The sequence below is a fragment of the Patella vulgata genome, chromosome 2 (genome assembly GCF_932274485.2).
Source record: "Patella vulgata chromosome 2, xgPatVulg1.2, whole genome shotgun sequence".
Classification (NCBI taxonomy): Eukaryota; Metazoa; Mollusca; class Gastropoda; family Patellidae; genus Patella; species Patella vulgata.
The window spans coordinates 78,899,761-78,916,083 of record NC_065880.2 but is presented as its reverse complement, the minus strand read 5'-3'; the positions used below and the strand labels follow the sequence as shown (position 1 = coordinate 78,916,083).

At 37.5% G+C, this 16,323-nt stretch overlaps 1 protein-coding gene across 1 annotated transcript; it reads right to left on the bottom strand.

Annotated features, from left to right (window-relative positions):
- Positions 1-5: 5 nt before the first annotated feature.
- LOC130010277 (alpha-L-fucosidase-like) lies at positions 6-15,693 on the bottom strand. Its single transcript, XM_050537906.2, has 7 exons — positions 15,230-15,693; positions 10,956-11,062; positions 9,632-9,762; positions 8,598-8,731; positions 6,992-7,089; positions 5,130-5,433; positions 6-4,698 (listed from the first exon to the last, which is right to left on the bottom strand). The coding sequence occupies exons 1-7, from the start codon at positions 15,568-15,570 to the stop codon at positions 4,443-4,445; spliced, it is 1,371 nt and encodes a 456-aa protein (XP_050393863.1). The 5' UTR covers positions 15,571-15,693; the 3' UTR covers positions 6-4,442.
- Positions 15,694-16,323: the final 630 nt, after the last annotated feature.

The window sequence follows — 16,323 nt, the reverse complement described above, 5'->3', positions numbered from 1 at the left end:
ATAACCATTGTGATCCATGGCCGCATGGGCCATTGGGTTGTTTTTTTTAAATCAGTATATGGTATAAAGATAAAATTTATATTGTCGACAAATGTGAAATTTCAAATAAAACCAAGATTATATATATTGTTTATAAGTACAATAAATTATTGTTTAAATATATGCAATTTAATAAATGTTTGAATGGATGACCTAATCTATAATATAGGATCAACGGCTCAGTTGGAGGGAAAGGTACTGGCTCTGTGAGAAAATTGTGCTTGGGGAGCTGCAGTATATTATTTTTCAGGATGGTCCCCCCTTGTCAGTGATGCAAATAATGCAGGTCAGGATAGGGCCTGGTAAGGGACCCTTAAATTGGCAGTTGGAAATCGATATAAAAGTATAACACTAGCTACTGTGGTCATTTTTTTAAAAGGGCTATGGCTGTATTCTTTATGGAACCTTAAAATATACATATTAATCTTGTGAATCAGACTAATAATTACTTCTGAATTCTCTTGTAGGATATTTCTTTCTTTGTTCATTACAAATTGCCTCGAAACCATATAGAATACAAAACTGATTTTAAGATGTTCATTATGCCTTAAATATATGGATATTAGGATCCCATGTTTTCACGGCAAGATAACAACATCAATATTGATTGGAATTGACCAACATCAAATTTTTATTCAAGTTTTTAATTTTAAATTTTATTGAGAATATACAGTTAGAGGTTTAGATCCCTTAATGAGTATAATAAAACAGAAGAATTAGGTTCGAACCAATATTCTCTTATTCCAAAAACATAAAAAAAATATAAAAGCACAAGTATATGGAATGTTTAAGACTCAACAACTAATTTAAGTACTTAATAAATATAAAATATCAATAAAAAAATAATGCACTAATAAGTATTAATGGCACTCAATAGCATATATTTTCCCTTTATCTAACAGGGGGGTTGGATGGCTGAATGGTTAGCGTGCGCACGCTGTATCATAAAGTCTGTCATTGAGTCGACTGGCGTGGTTTCGAATCCCCGGTTGTACGTGGCAAGGAGTAGGGTCGCCTGTCCAACATCGTGGGTTTTCTCCGGGTCCTCCGGTTTCCTCCCACTGCTAAAGACCCCTACGCGCAAGTGAATTATGTAAATAAAATTAAACCATATGTTAGTCCCAAAATGACCTAGTTTGTGTCAATGGACGTTAAACCCCATTTCTCTCTCTCTCCCTTTATCTAACAGTAAAAAATTGAGGATATGTTCTTCAAACATAATTTGGTAGTTAATGGATTAGTGGTCAGGAGTAATGATCAGAATGTCCCAGGTTTGTGTCACCATGGTCTGTCAAAACCCTATATAATTATCTTTCCATGGTTTAATTAATTATGGTTTACCATAATACTGATATGACATCTTGGAGCATAGTCCTCTTAATAAGTAGTCTAATAAGAATGGGATATAATGTGATGATTGTATTTTAATCCATGTACAGTTAACATTTATAAGCCTATTTCCTTTATTTAGAATCTTCTTTGTATACTTTAATCCATGTCTAAATTGTATTTTAATCCATGTACAGTTCAGATTTATAAGCCTTTTTTCTAGAATCGTCTTTGTATTCTTTATTGTAATGTATGTATCTAGGGGTAACACCTTCATTAGTATAAATATGAAGGTGGCTCCATGAAGGAAACAAGTTAGGTAGGAGATACAGATAACAGGCGACACTTATACTAACTCTTGACTTTATACTTCTTTAGTTGATCATAATTCTGTAGTATTTATACAGTTCTGGATATTGTTTGTTATGATTGTTACTTACGGTATCTACATAAATTTCTATAATTAATTAGCTGAAAAACAATATTAGCACGCTCTCATGGGAGGAGGATGAGCGAAGGTAAAAAACAACATTAGCCCACTCTTACTTGAGGATGAGGGGATGTGAAAAACAATATTAGCACACTCTCATGGGAGGAGGATGAGAGTAGGTGAAAAACAATATTAGCACACTCTCATTGGAGGATGATGAGAGTAGGTGAAAAAAAAATTAGCACACTCGCATGGGAGGATTATGAGAGTGGGTGAAAAACAATATTAGCACACTCTCATGAGGGGATGATGAGAGTAGGTGAAACACATTATTAGCAAACTCTCATGGGAGGATGAGAGTAGGTGAAACACAACAATAGCACACTCTCATGAGAGGAGGGTGAGGGGAGGTGAAAAACAATGTAAGCACACTCTCATGGAAGGATGATGAGGGGATGTGAAAAACAATATTAGCACACTCTCATGAGAGGATGATGAGAGTCAAGTAGGTGAAAAACAATATTAGCACACTCTCATGAGAGGATGATTCGAGTCAAGTAGGTGAAAAACAATTTTAGCACACTCTCATGGGAGGATGAGAGTAGGTGAAACACAACAATTTTGAACATTTTAACTCAATTCGAAGGAGTGTGACGGACAAACAGACGACGGACGAACCCATTTTAATAGTCCCCTGCTTTCTTCGAAAGGCGGGGGACAATAAGCATACACACCAATTTTGAACATTTTAACTCAATTCGAAGGAGAGTTATTGTGTTCCAAAGTCTCAGCAAATCAGATTGCTTATCGCTCTGCTTAATCTGAGCAGAAAATGCTCATTATCGATCTTAGTCAAGGTATTACTGTAATGAAACTATACACCAAGTTTCATCACTCTCACTTAATTAGAACTAAAGTTATAGTGTCCCAAAGCATCAACCAATCAAATTGTTTATCTACTTAATTAGAACTAAAGTTATAGTGTCCCAAAGCATCAACCAATCAAATTGTTTATCTCTGCTTACCCTAAGCGGAACGGACAGACAAACAGACAGACGGACGAACCCATTTTAATAGTTCCCTGCTTTCTTCGAAAGGCGGGGGACAATAAGCATGAACATTTACTCAATTCGAAGATCAACCAATCAAATTGTTTATCTCTGCTTACCATAAGCGGAACGGACAGACAGACAAACAGACAGACGGACGAACCCATTTTAATAGTTCCCTGCTTTCTTCGAAAGGCGGGGGACAATCAAAGTAGGAGAGTTATTGTTTTCCAAAGTCTCGACCAATCAAATTGCGCATCGCTCTGCTTACCCTGAGCAGAAAATGCTCATTATCAAACTTAGTCAAGGTATTACTGTAATGAAACTATACACCAAGTTTCATCAATCTCACTTAATTAGAACTAAAGTTATCGTGTCCCAAAGCATCAACCAATCAAATTGCTTATCTCTGCTTACCCTAAGCGGAAAATGCTCATCTTCGAACTCCATCAAGGCATTGACCTAATAAACACATACACCAAGTTTGAACATTCTAGCTCAATTAGGAAGAGAGTTATTGTGTCCCAAAAAGTGTGACGGACAGACAGACGGACAGACAGACAGACGGACGAACCCATTTTAATAGTCCCCTGCTTTCTTCGAAAGGCGGGGGACAATAACATGTTAATGTGAATACAATTAAAGATACATTATGGGAGATTAGTTAAAGCGCTGACAGTTCTCACTATAATAGTTAAAAACTCCCACTGCTAAAGACCTCTAGCACAAGCAAATTATTGAAATAGAGTTCAACCTAGTTTGTGTGGAGTGGAGGTTAAACTCTCTCTCTCTCTCTCTCTCTCTCTCCCTCTCTCCAATTCAAACAAAAAATTATACAAATCAGGACCCAGGATGTTAAAGCTTATGAAACATTTGAAATAAAACTACAGTTGCAAATAATAAAAATTAATTTTTTAAAAAAATTAACATAAAATAATGAAAATTAATTTTAAAAAAAAAATTAACATAAAAAAATCCCATTTTAATATTTTAATTAAAATCTACAACTACAAATAAAAAAATAAAAATACCATTAAATCCGATTTTGAAACAATAACAGCATCAATAATTAAATTCTCATTTGTATAGATATAACAAGCATGGAGTATTGAATACCAAAAAAATAATAAGTTTCTTTTCTATGAACAATTAATAGTCATAATTAAAACTTAAATTTAAAGGTCACTGGAAAAGCTTCATAAATTTTTTTAAATAATGCAAGCAATTATGTTAACATATCCTTTCCATAAGTATAACTTGATCCTGAATGGCAATGTTACCTGCCACAGGTAAATTTTAACGTTCTCTGTGAGTAGTTGTAACTTTTCGCCAATAAACAACTTAAGCCGTGACGTGATTTTAGTCCTTCTGCTTATAGCTAGAAATATACACTAGAATATGGGAAGAGGGACTAACATTACATCACGGTTTGTTTATTGGCAGAAAGTTACAACTACTAACGGAAAACGTTGTAATTTACCTGTCGCAGGTACGTAACATTGACATTCGGGAACGTGTTATACTTATGGAAAGGATATGTCTACATAATTACTTGCATTATTTAAAAGAATTATTTAAAAGTGACCTATAATATCTTAATTCTTTATTCCTTCTAGTTTAAAAACCCAGGTCCATTCACAAGGCATATCATTAACAGAGATGGTCGGAATCGAGATAGTCAGACCTCCACTCACACCAGGGTTAAAATCAAATATTTTAGGATAACCCAATAAAGTGACTTTAGTAGAAGAGGACGGCATCGGAGCCCCTAGAAACAGTTCTCCAGTTGCAGGCCACTGTGGAACACTTGCATACACCACTGGTCCAGTAGGTCCATCTTTAGAGGTATACCTATAAAAACAATAAGTATTTTGGAAATTAAAGTCTCAGTGATTGACTGAAATCATAAAAAAACTCTATATATGATCAAAATTCCAAGGAGAACTGTTTCCTATAATTCGTTCACAAACTTGAAATGCCCCAGAAAGATAACTTTGCAAAACACTTTAATATTTTTTGACTGCGCTATCTTGAAATAAGATAGGTTCTTCCTTATACCGAGATACACAATCCCACCGATGTATCCCTTCCCCATACTTTCATATCTTTGAACACAAACAGGGAGATCACTCATTGACTTGCCAGCAAAAAATTCTGATGTTCAATACGCTTCTTCCCTAAGTTCAAATCTATGAAGAAATTTTGAACAGGCGGACAGAGATGACGACAGTATTCGTCCAGATTAAATGTGGCATACACGATATTTGCTTAAATGATCTTACCAGATACCAGGAGTAACCGTGTCATTTTGATGACTCCACGGTTTACTACCATATAAGGATTCTCCATTTACTTTTAACCATTCTCCCATCTGACGTAGACGTTCTTCAAATATTGGAGCAATTTCCCCGTAGCTTGTCGGACCAACATTTATCAATATGTTTCCTCCACAGCTAATAGTTCCAATTACTTCTTGAAGAAGAGAATGCATGTCTAAGATATCCCCTATATTTAATCGCCGTCTGAAAGTCCAGGCATATCTATCAACATGCATACAGTTCTCCCATTTCCTCTTCTGTAGTACACCTGAAAAGTAGTGTTTCAAATAAACAAAAACACTTTACAAATACATGTATATGGATTAACTAACTTAATCTTGGAATGAGTGTTGATCAGGGAGTATGTAGTTACTATAGTAACGTATATTGTATCGACATATACGTTACGAAAGTAACTAAGGGAGTATGGTGCTTCCTCAATGACTTGGCTTGCTAACATGTTTGATACCTGCATTGGTCAAGAAAGTTTATCAGGATTTTCCATTTTGCTTTCCCCTTGTCATTGTTATAGGATAGAGGGCCCGGCAAGGAACAACGCATAGTCATTCAGATAGGATGAGATAGGAAGAGAGAGAAACTAGGTCATTTTGGAACTAACATATGATTCAATTTTAGTTCAATAATTCTCTTGCGAGTAGGGGTCTTTAGCAGTGGGAGGAAACCAGAGGACCCAGAGAAAACCCACGAGGTTGGACAGGCGACCCTACTCCCTATCACGTACAACCGGGGAATCAAAACCACACCAGCTGACTCAATCGGACAGGACGAAAAACCGAGGTCCTGTGTATCCCATAGGCATTTGGAATAAGATATAAGAGAAGGCTGTAGCGCTGTGTTCGGGCAAAATTTCTCTCATAGCACACTGTAGGCATATGCCCGTCTTCATTAGCCCAGTCGGAGCAGAACAGTAGGACGTTAAACCCCATCTCATTTCCTTTCCTTTCATTTCGTCATTGACCAGGAGGTCCCACGTTTGATACCAGTGCATCTTCAATAGAAGCCTTGATCTCGCTTTAACTCAGCACAGAAAAATGTGTACTCGGCCATGTGTGTATTTGGCACATAAAGAAACGTGTAGACAGCACATGCTCAGCACAGACAAACGTGTACTCAGCACATAGACAAATGTGTTCTTGGCACATAGATAAACATGTACTCAGCACCGTATACCCAGCACACAGACAAATGTGTTCTCTGCACATAGATAAATGTGTACTCAGCACATAGAGAAACGTAAATCTCCACATGACACTTGACTACCTCTATATGAAATTATTAGGCACTTTATTTAGTACAACACAAAAGATAAATAAGTAAATGGATGTTGCAATTTCTCTGAACTGCCTGGATTGAAATGGTTTTGGCAATGTAAAAATCCACCATACTTGATTTGTGTCTACCCCATATAGCATTAACAACTATTAATCTTTTAAATCAAGTGGCATCCGAGAGAGAGAAATGGGGTTTAACGGCCACTCGACACAAACTAACATATGGTTCAATGTCATTTCAATAAATTGCGACCCTATTACTTGTTAGGTACAGGCTGGGAATCGAAAGCTTTGATCCAAAGTTTGTAGGTGACAAAAGTAGACGGGCTGCCTGCTCATCCTCATGGGTTTTCTGTGGGTCCTCCAGTTTCCTTCCACTGCTAAAAGACTCCTTACACGCATGACTGATTTTAAATGTAAGCATTATATGATTCTATTTCAGTCCAGTGGATATTACACCCCATTTCTCTCTCTCACTGATCCTTTTAACTGGAATGATATTAAGACCCTTCTAAAATATATATATTAAAATACCTGGGTTATAACTATCATGACAATCTAAAAATCCACCATGTTTACAGTTGGTATCTAAACCCCATCTATCGTTGGTAACTACTGTATCTTTCACAGGACTGGAATAGAATCATGTTTACAATTAGCATCTGTCATTGGTTAGTACTGAAATTATATTTACAGATAATATCTATTGTTGATAACTACTGTATCTTTCACAGGACTGAAATAGAATAATTTTTACAGTTAGCATCCATGAAATCGTTGGTAACTACCGTATCTTTCACGGGATTGAAATAGAATCATGTTTACAGTTAGCATCAATCATTGGTAACTACCGTGTCTTTCACAGGACTGAAATAGAACTATGTTAACAGTTAGCATCAATCGTTGGTAACTATTGTATCTCTCACACGACTGAAATAGAATCATTTTTACAGTTAGCATCAATCATTGGTAACTACTGCATCTTTCACAGGATTGAAATAGAATCATTAATTAACAGTTAGCATCAATCATTGGTAACTACAGTATCTTTCACAGGACTGAAATTATATTTACAGTTAGCATCTATCATTAGTTACTACAGTATCTCTCACAGGACTGAAATTGAATCATGTTTACAGTTAGCATCGATCAGGGGTAACTATGCTATCTCTTACTACAGGAGTGCAATAGAATCATTTTTACAGTTAGTATCTATCATTGGTTACTACTGTATCTTTCACAGGACTGAAATAGAATCATATTTGTTGAGTAAGCAGTGTGAGCTCATGTTTAGTTATATGAAATTTAACTGAAGAAAATGTCAACTCTTGACTCTCACTCGGAGGCGTAGATTCGGTGAACCCTCCATTTTTCGGGCACAAACATGAGAGAATGAGACCATATAATCATAGAAATATAATTGTATAATAGTGTAAAACGAAATCCCTCGCGGTTTATGTTTTGGATACCATAATAATAAAGATACATTATGGGGGATTAGATAAAGAGCTGGCAGTTCTCACTATAATAGTTAAAAACTAGATAATGTGAAGGGAGAATTCAGCAATTGAATTTTCTGCCTAACCTCAATCATCATTACTATCATCGGTACCATAAAAAAACATAGTCTCGATTATCCATTTCATGATTTAATCATGAATGAAAGTTGAGCAGCAAATCAGACCCTAATACAGTAAATATCACAGGCTAGCGATGACATCGAGAGTTGATTATAGTCTGGATAAGTTAATTAATGTCTAATTAATAATTTAGATAACATTTCAGGCCTAAAGAAAGACCTGCAATAGGCAGATTTAGCTCTTGCATAATGTATGTTTAAGTGGAGCTTTGTGGAAAACTCGTTTTAGTTAATGATTGATTCATTCTTTAAATTCGGGCGACAAACAAAATTTTAGGGCAAATAGCCTCAGCCCCCCAAACTGAGATTGGCCCCCCTACGGCTATGTTCCAGGGCCGTAACTAGCTCCGAGCAACGAGGGTGGCGGGAAGTGTTCTCAGGGTTCCTGTAAAATTGACGAACAATGTATATCTATTTTTTTTATGGTCGACAATTTTTTCACAGGTGGGGAGGGGGGGGGGGGCGAACCCTTAGTTACGGGCCTGCTATGTTCTCACTTACCTGTCATTATAGAGCCATGCGAGGAAATGAGTAGCATTCCAGTATGATGAATTAGCCATCCAATCTCCGTCACTCCAAATTACATCGGGTTTATAATTATTAACTAGTTCATACAATTCTGGCATTGTCTTGTCCTAGATAAAAAAAAATAAACATTGAACATACAACCGAGGAATCAAAACCACGCCAGATGACTCAATGACAGACCTTATAATACAGTGCGCACGCACATGCTAACCATTCAGCCATCCAACCCCTCAACTAGCAAGACAGTGAAGCATAAATGGCACAGGGTGGGGAGGGAAGGCGCGCCCTTCTCTAGATTTTAGAAATGTTATAACATTGTATTTGGTGAGTTTGGTTTTAATTGGCATTTATTATGAAAATATAACCGTTACTTAGAATTCTTGCCTAAGGTTTGACAGGTCATTCCAATAGCATATTGAAGAACTTGCAACAGTGGGCAGGGCTTAGAGGACTAGGAGGTGGAAACTTTAAAGAGAGAGAGAGATAGAGATAAGGTTTAACATCCACTCACACAAACTAGGTCATTTTGGGACTAACACATGGTTCAATTTTATTTTAATAATTCGCTTGCACATAGGGGTCTATAGCAGTGGGAGGAAATCGGTGGAACCCAAGAAAACCCACGAGGTTGGACAGGCAATCCTACTCCTTGTCACGTACAACCGAGGAATCGCAACCACACCAGTTGACTCAATGACAGACCTTATCATAGAGCGCGCACATGCTAACCATTCGCTCATCACTTGCACGTAGGGGTCTTTAGCGGTGGCAGGAAACAGGTGGAACCCAAGAAAACCCACGAGGTTGGACAGGCAGTCCTACTCCTTGTCACGTACAACCAAGGAACCAAAACCACACCAGTTGACTCAATGACAGACCTTATCATAGAGCGCGCACATGTTAACCATTCGCTCATCGCTTGCACTTTATTAATGACACTTAAATTTTGGTATTGTTTTGTGTACAAAAGAGAAAGTAGAAGATAGTCTAGAAGCATTTTTACTAACTGAGACAAAGTTCTGTGTGGTAAAGTTATTGGCTTGATCCTGGAGAAATAGCGGATTAAAGAATTCAAATAAAGAATGGTAAACACCAAAGTGAATCTTGGTTCTGTTTCTGATAGACTTGGCTAAATCACCTGGAAAGAAAAATCACATGAAATGAAATATGGTTTAATATCCTACTTTTCAGCATCAACCGGGCTAATGAAGACAGGCTATTGAAATGAGGTGAATTTTGGCCACCTACACAGGACCACAGTAATGCTGGCATGATATATCCCTGAATCGATGTATCACAATTTTTTTTTAATGTTTTTTTGTCGCTTCAGTAAGTAACCTGTCACTCTTAATAATCCATGTCACACATCATCTAAAGGTACACAAACACTCTTAAATTGTTTTGGTCCTTATTTTGATTCACATCAATATCTTGATCTAAAACAGTTTATTTCTTTGACATCGGCAGGACTAAAAATATAAATTATTCATTTATCCTGTTGTTTTCTTGGTAAATATTGACCTGGTTATGAATCGTGATACGAATCGTATCGTAGCACCTGAATCGCAATACGTATCGTATCGTGACTGCAGTGGCAATACCCAGCACTAGACCTTAGGTTTTTTGTCTCATCCGAATGACTCAATATTGTTCCTTGCCAGACCTTCCATACTGAGCCAATGACTGAGGTAACCACGCTGGAAATTCTCGGCAAACTTTCTCAAATTACAGTGGGAGTGAATACCTGATCGGTGCAGAACAGTTGGAGGTTAATTGGATGACGTCATAAATTGTAGAACATGTCAATCTACTTGTTTTAATGTACATGGAACAACTAGACACTGTTCTTTGCCAGGCCTTTTTGTCTGCACGATTGACTAGGGGAAGCCATGCTTGGAAATCTTAATGAACTTTCTCAGTGGACACTGGGATCGAACCCAGGACCTTCTGGAGAGAGAGAGAGAGAGAAATAGGGTTTAACATCCACTCGACACAAACCTGGTCATTTCGGGACTAACATATGGTTCAATTTTATTCCAATAATTCGCTTGCGTGTAGGGGTCTTTAGCAGTGGGAGGAAACCGTAGGACCTGGAAAAAACCCATGAGGTTGGACAGGCAACCCTACTCCTTGTCATGTACAACCGGGGAATCGAAACCACACCAGTTGACTCAATGGCAGACCTTATGATACCATTCGCCATCCAACCCCCAGTTTGTGAGCTAGCCCCTAAAACGTTGAGCCACTGTGGCTGTAATAAGACAGATATACAATATTGATGACACTATTTTTCTACATTACTTACAGGTTTATGATAATATATCAACTTACCAACTAAATCTCTTTTAGGACCAACATCTCCAGCATTCCAATTCCAGGAATACTTTGATGGCCAGTTACAGAAACCTTCATGATGTTTAGTTGTCAAGACAACATATCTAGAAGAAACCAAAACAGGTATATTTTGAGATAATTATCTATTCTTGAACTTTTATTGGTTAAAAGCTAATTATTACTGAAGTTAAGAAGTAATTCATATCCGATTGGCAGCTAGTGATACCCTTCATGATGTTTAGTTGTCAAGACAACATATCTAGAAGAAACCAAAACAGGTATATTTTGAGATAATTATCTATTCTTGAACTTTTATTGGTTAAAAGCTAATTATTACTGAAGTTAAGAAGTAATTCATATCCGATTGGCAGCTAGTGATACCCTGACACTTTTGCCCAGTGTTTGCCCCATGGGTGTTTTTCTATTTTGCTATTTCCTTCTGTCAGGGAACATTCCCATTGATGAAGAAAACAGTGCTAGTGGTTACAGTGGTTACAACGATCTGGTTGGGAACGGCTCCAATAACAGTTCATCATCTTTCCACATAGTGTCAAAGTAATGTTTGAAATGAAATGAAATGAAATGGAGTTTTTAACATGCTACTGTTTTGCTCCCAGCTGGGCTAATGAAGACGAGCATACGCCATACAGTGTGCTATGAGGGAAATTTTGCCCGGACAGCGGCACTACGGCCTAATCTTATATCGAATTCCAACTGTCAAGGGAGCTTTTACGTGCACGCCAATGTGTACATGGGACCTCAGTTTTTTGTCTCTTCTGGAAAACTAGACAGCTGTCCTTGTCAGTGTTTGAAATTTCTGCCACCAATCAACCTCACATTGACAAACAATCTGATAATTATTAGGCTACACCACTCTAATTTTCTGTTCTTCAAGGACAGCTGTTTAAATTTTGCTTCATTTTCTTCAAGAAAAAGGGGAGCCACGGTGCCTAAGTGGGTAAGACGCTCGCTCTCTAGCATGGAGGTCGTGGGTCCGATCCCTGCATTGGACAAGAAAATTTATAAGGATTTTCCGACGAGGTTTCCTCTTATCAGTGGTGCAGGACCTGACAAGGATAGCTGTCTAGTCATTCGGATGAGACCAAAAACAGAGGTCCTGTGTATACTTTGGCATGCACGTAAAAGATCCATTGTCAGTTGGAATTCGATATAACAGTAGCCATAGTGCTGCTGCCCAGGCAAAATTTCCCTCATGGCACACTGTATGGTGTATGCCCGTCTTCATTAGTCCAGGTTAGGAGCAGAACAGTAGGATGTTAAACCCCATTTTATTTCATTTCATTTCAAAACCCAAAGTACATAGTTGTTCTTCTCAACAGTTTTTAGTTCAAAATATTTTAACAAAACAAAATATCTTTTACGTCCCATCCGAATGGCTAAACAGCCATCACTGGGAAGTGAACCTGTGACCTCCAGGCTAGCGAGCCAGCATATTATTCACTTAACCACCGTGGCACCCCGTCCTAATCCAAAGATACACACAATTATCATTTTATCTACAAAAAACTATACCCTTTAATAATAAACTATACACATACTTGTTTATTTGGGTGACGTTTGGAAGAGTATTCTCTCTAAGTTATCAAGCTAATACAGTGTGGTTTCATGAATTGTTGTTATAGAATTTCTGTATAAATTGGCCTCATAATTTTTGTATTACTGTATTAGCTTGATAACGTTGAGAGAATACTCTCCGAAACGTCGCCCAAATAAATAAGTAGCTGTTTTTCCATAACTATGTGTTATAGTTTATTGCTCTATCCAGTTACTAAATGCCTCTCACAGATTATACCCTTTATTGTGTCAGTAAGTATATATGAGATAGTGAAAATATATCTATATTTTGACAAAGGCTATAGACCTCAGATATAAAACACAAATATATGGTGGCTGAAAGCGTCCATTTAGATCGTTGTGCTTCTAGAGACAACGTGAGAGTCGCAGTTAAGCCAGTACGACGAAAAGGATGACAATTGGCAACTTTTTTTCGTCGCACTGGCTTAACGGCAACCTACGACTTTCATAACACGGGAGTCGCCGTTAAGCCAGCATATAATTTTTTAAATGTTCTGCTGTCTCAATGAACTTCTATCAATAACTTACACTGGTAAGCTGATTCCGTTGACTAATAAGCTAGGCATTTTAGTAATGACAATTTTTGTCATTAAATCATATTAGTGGTCAGCATTCTAAACTAATGTTTAGTATGTATAAAAAGTGGTTAGAAATTATACAGTTGTCATTAATTAGCAGGTGTGTAACTAGCTGTAAAAGATGTCACTACTGGTGTAAAAGCGTGACTAATTATAACACCCATCACTAATGAATACACAAACCTGGACAATAGTGGTGTATATCATTCAATAGTCACAGTTTTAACACCTTAGTGACAAAACACCTACTTAATGACTGATTACTAACAATTTTAACTAAGTAATACACATTATGTATATAAACTGACGACCTTGATCTATTAGTATGTTTTCATTTATAACAGTAACTTGTTGCTTAGTCATGATCAATGATATCAACGTTACAGTGTTATCAGTAATCTTTTTTCTGTGGAAACTCCCATAGTCTGGATCACAAGAGGACACAATTACACACAGGCCCCAAGATGTCGATGTCACTGGTAAAATATTTGAAGAAAATGGGGTAGAACATGGAAGTTTACAATTGACATTAGGCTTTATAGTACACAAAATGGATTGAAATGAAATGGGGTTTAACGTCCCACTGTTCTGCTCTGATTGGGCAAATGAAGACGGGCATATGCCTACAGTGTGCTTTGAGAGAAATTTTGCCCAGGCAGCGGCAGGGCAGCCTACTCGTATATCGAATTTTAACTGCCAAGGGATCTTTTACGTGCAGGCCAATGTATACACGGGACCTCAGTTTTTCATCCCATTTGAACGACTAGACAACAGTCCTTGTCAGGCCCTCAATCATGCGCCAACTGACAAGGGAAAACCACATCGGAGAATGCTAGCGAGCCAGCATCTTACCCACTTGTATATTGCCACCATGGCTTCTCTTTACAGTACACAACTTGCATATCAAATTAAATCAATAAAAACAGTCTAATTGTTGTGGTATGTCAATTATCACCATAGGCAAAGGGGCTTGATGAATGTTAGAGTTATCTGAGTGCTATTACACCTGTACAATAGATATAGCCAATTAGCCATACACCTTAAATAGAGCATTATTCTGAGTCATAATATGGTATTCAGGTATGTGTGAAATGAAATGAAATGGGGTTTAACATCCTACTTTTCTTTAGACAATCATTCGCTACACATTGAGATGAGGGCAATTTACAGACAGCCGTGTCACGGCGTTATTTCGAATTCCAACTGTAAATTAAGGTTTTTTTTATGTGCACACCAATGTGTACAAGGACTCTTTTTTGTCCTATCTGTATTACTAGACACTTTTCCTTGCAAGGACGTACCTCCAGCCTGTACCCACTGACAATGGACAATTAAGCAAGAAAATCCCTACCAGAACTTTCTCGGTCAACACCGGGATCATTAATCTGAGATCTCCTTCATGTTAGCGAGCCAGCGACTTACTCATCGAGTCAAAGCAGCTCCTATGTTTTAAATGAATTTAACAAGGCATTGACCTAATCAACACATACACCAAGTTTGAACATTCTAGCTCAATTCGGAAGAGAGTTATCGTGCCCCAAAGTATCAACCAATCAAATTGCTTATCTCTGCTTACCCTAAGCGGAAAATGCTCATCTTCGAACTCCATCAAGGCATTGACCTAATAAACACATACACCAAGTTTGAACATTCTAGCTCAATTAAAAGTTATCGTGTCCCAAAGCATCAACCAATCAAATTGCTTATCTCTGCTTACCCTAAGCGGAAAATGCTCATCTTCGAACTCCATCAAGGCATTGACCTAATCAACACATACACCAAGTTTGAACATTCTAGCCCAATTAGGAAGAGAGTTATCGTGTCCCAAAGCATCAACCAATCAAATTGCTTATCTCTGCTTACCCTAAGCGGAAAATGCTCATCTTCGAACTACATCAAGGCATTGACCTAATAAACACATACACCAAGTTTGAACATTCTAGCTCAATTAGAAAGAGAGTTATTGTGTCCCAAAAAGTGTGACGGACAGACAGACGGACGGACGGACGGACGGACAGACAGACAGACGGACGAACCCATTTTAATAGTCCCCTGCTTTCTTCGAAAGGCGGGGGACAAAAAAATATTTTTACTTACTGAGCGCCTGAAGCATTGAATATATCAGCCCATTGGTCAGGATTAAAAAATTCTGCTTTAAACATCGGAGCAAAGTCAGCATAAGTGAAATCAGCTCTGTAATTCTGTTTCATGAAATCAACCACAGTCAGTTCCTTCACCGATTTCCAATACCACCAAAACCAGGCAGTCTGATAACTTGGTACAGAGAATACCCCCCAATGTAAGAAAATACCTATTTTACCCTGATCATACCATGATGGCAAGGGTCTTGCATCAAGAGATTCCCAATTGGGTTCATATCTAACAGCTGTACAAACTGCTAAAAGCAGTAAAATACAAAACAACCTTACTTCAGCCATGTCTTCATTGATTAATCATATATTATCTAGAGACTATGCAGGTTTAAAATTGATCTTTTCACATACAGGAATTAGATAGCTTTCAACACCTGTCACATGACAGAAACTATAACTAGGTCAATATAATGTTAGACTACATCTACCAGTCTCTTTATTGATGTTTTTTGCATTATGATTATTGATTATGTGGGAATTTTTCATTTTTTAAAAATCCCTTTGTCACCAAACTAGCAAATGACATGCTTCAAAACTACTTTTATGTATTGAAAACACTCTCTACTTTCGTGTTTAGGACCATTTGCGCATAGAACATTCGTTTGTTTATCATATTATATGAATAATTGCTAATTTTCATTATTTACCTGTCAGAAGTCGGCCATGCTTGATTCAAGCCTTGAGATTTCGCTACGTGCTCTCTGATTGGCTACGCGCGACAAATCAAATCAGCGTTTGAATGGTGCCTTCAGCGCTGATCGCACGAGCGTTTCGCGAGTAAGAGGGTATATAAGGAGCCGAATTCACCGCTTGTCCTTGTACCGCGGTCCGGGATTAATATAGGTACGGGAATAGTAACTATTCCATTTATTAGCCGGGAAAAGAAGCTTTTCCGCCATGCTAATAAACTATATTTAATTTTGGTTTTTATTTATCGATGATTTAAAAAATATTTAAACGTCGTGATTTAGTTAGGAATTTTCCGCGCTCATACATTTAACATTTAAAGGAGCTAAGTCTCTAACTCAATATTATCCA

Bases quoted from the DNA above. Each gene is read 5' to 3' on its own strand.
- LOC130010277 (XM_050537906.2), bottom strand. From the start codon at position 15,570: ATGGCTGAAGTAAGGTTGTTTTGTATTTTACTGCTTTTAGCAGTTTGT. The intron at 11,063-15,229 runs GTAAGTAAAAAT...GGTTTCTTCTAG, and splicing joins TTCAATGCTTCAGGCGCTCA to ATATGTTGTCTTGACAACTA. The intron at 5,434-6,991 runs GTATTTTAATAT...ACTACTTTTCAG, and splicing joins TCATGATAGTTATAACCCAG to GTGTACTACAGAAGAGGAAA.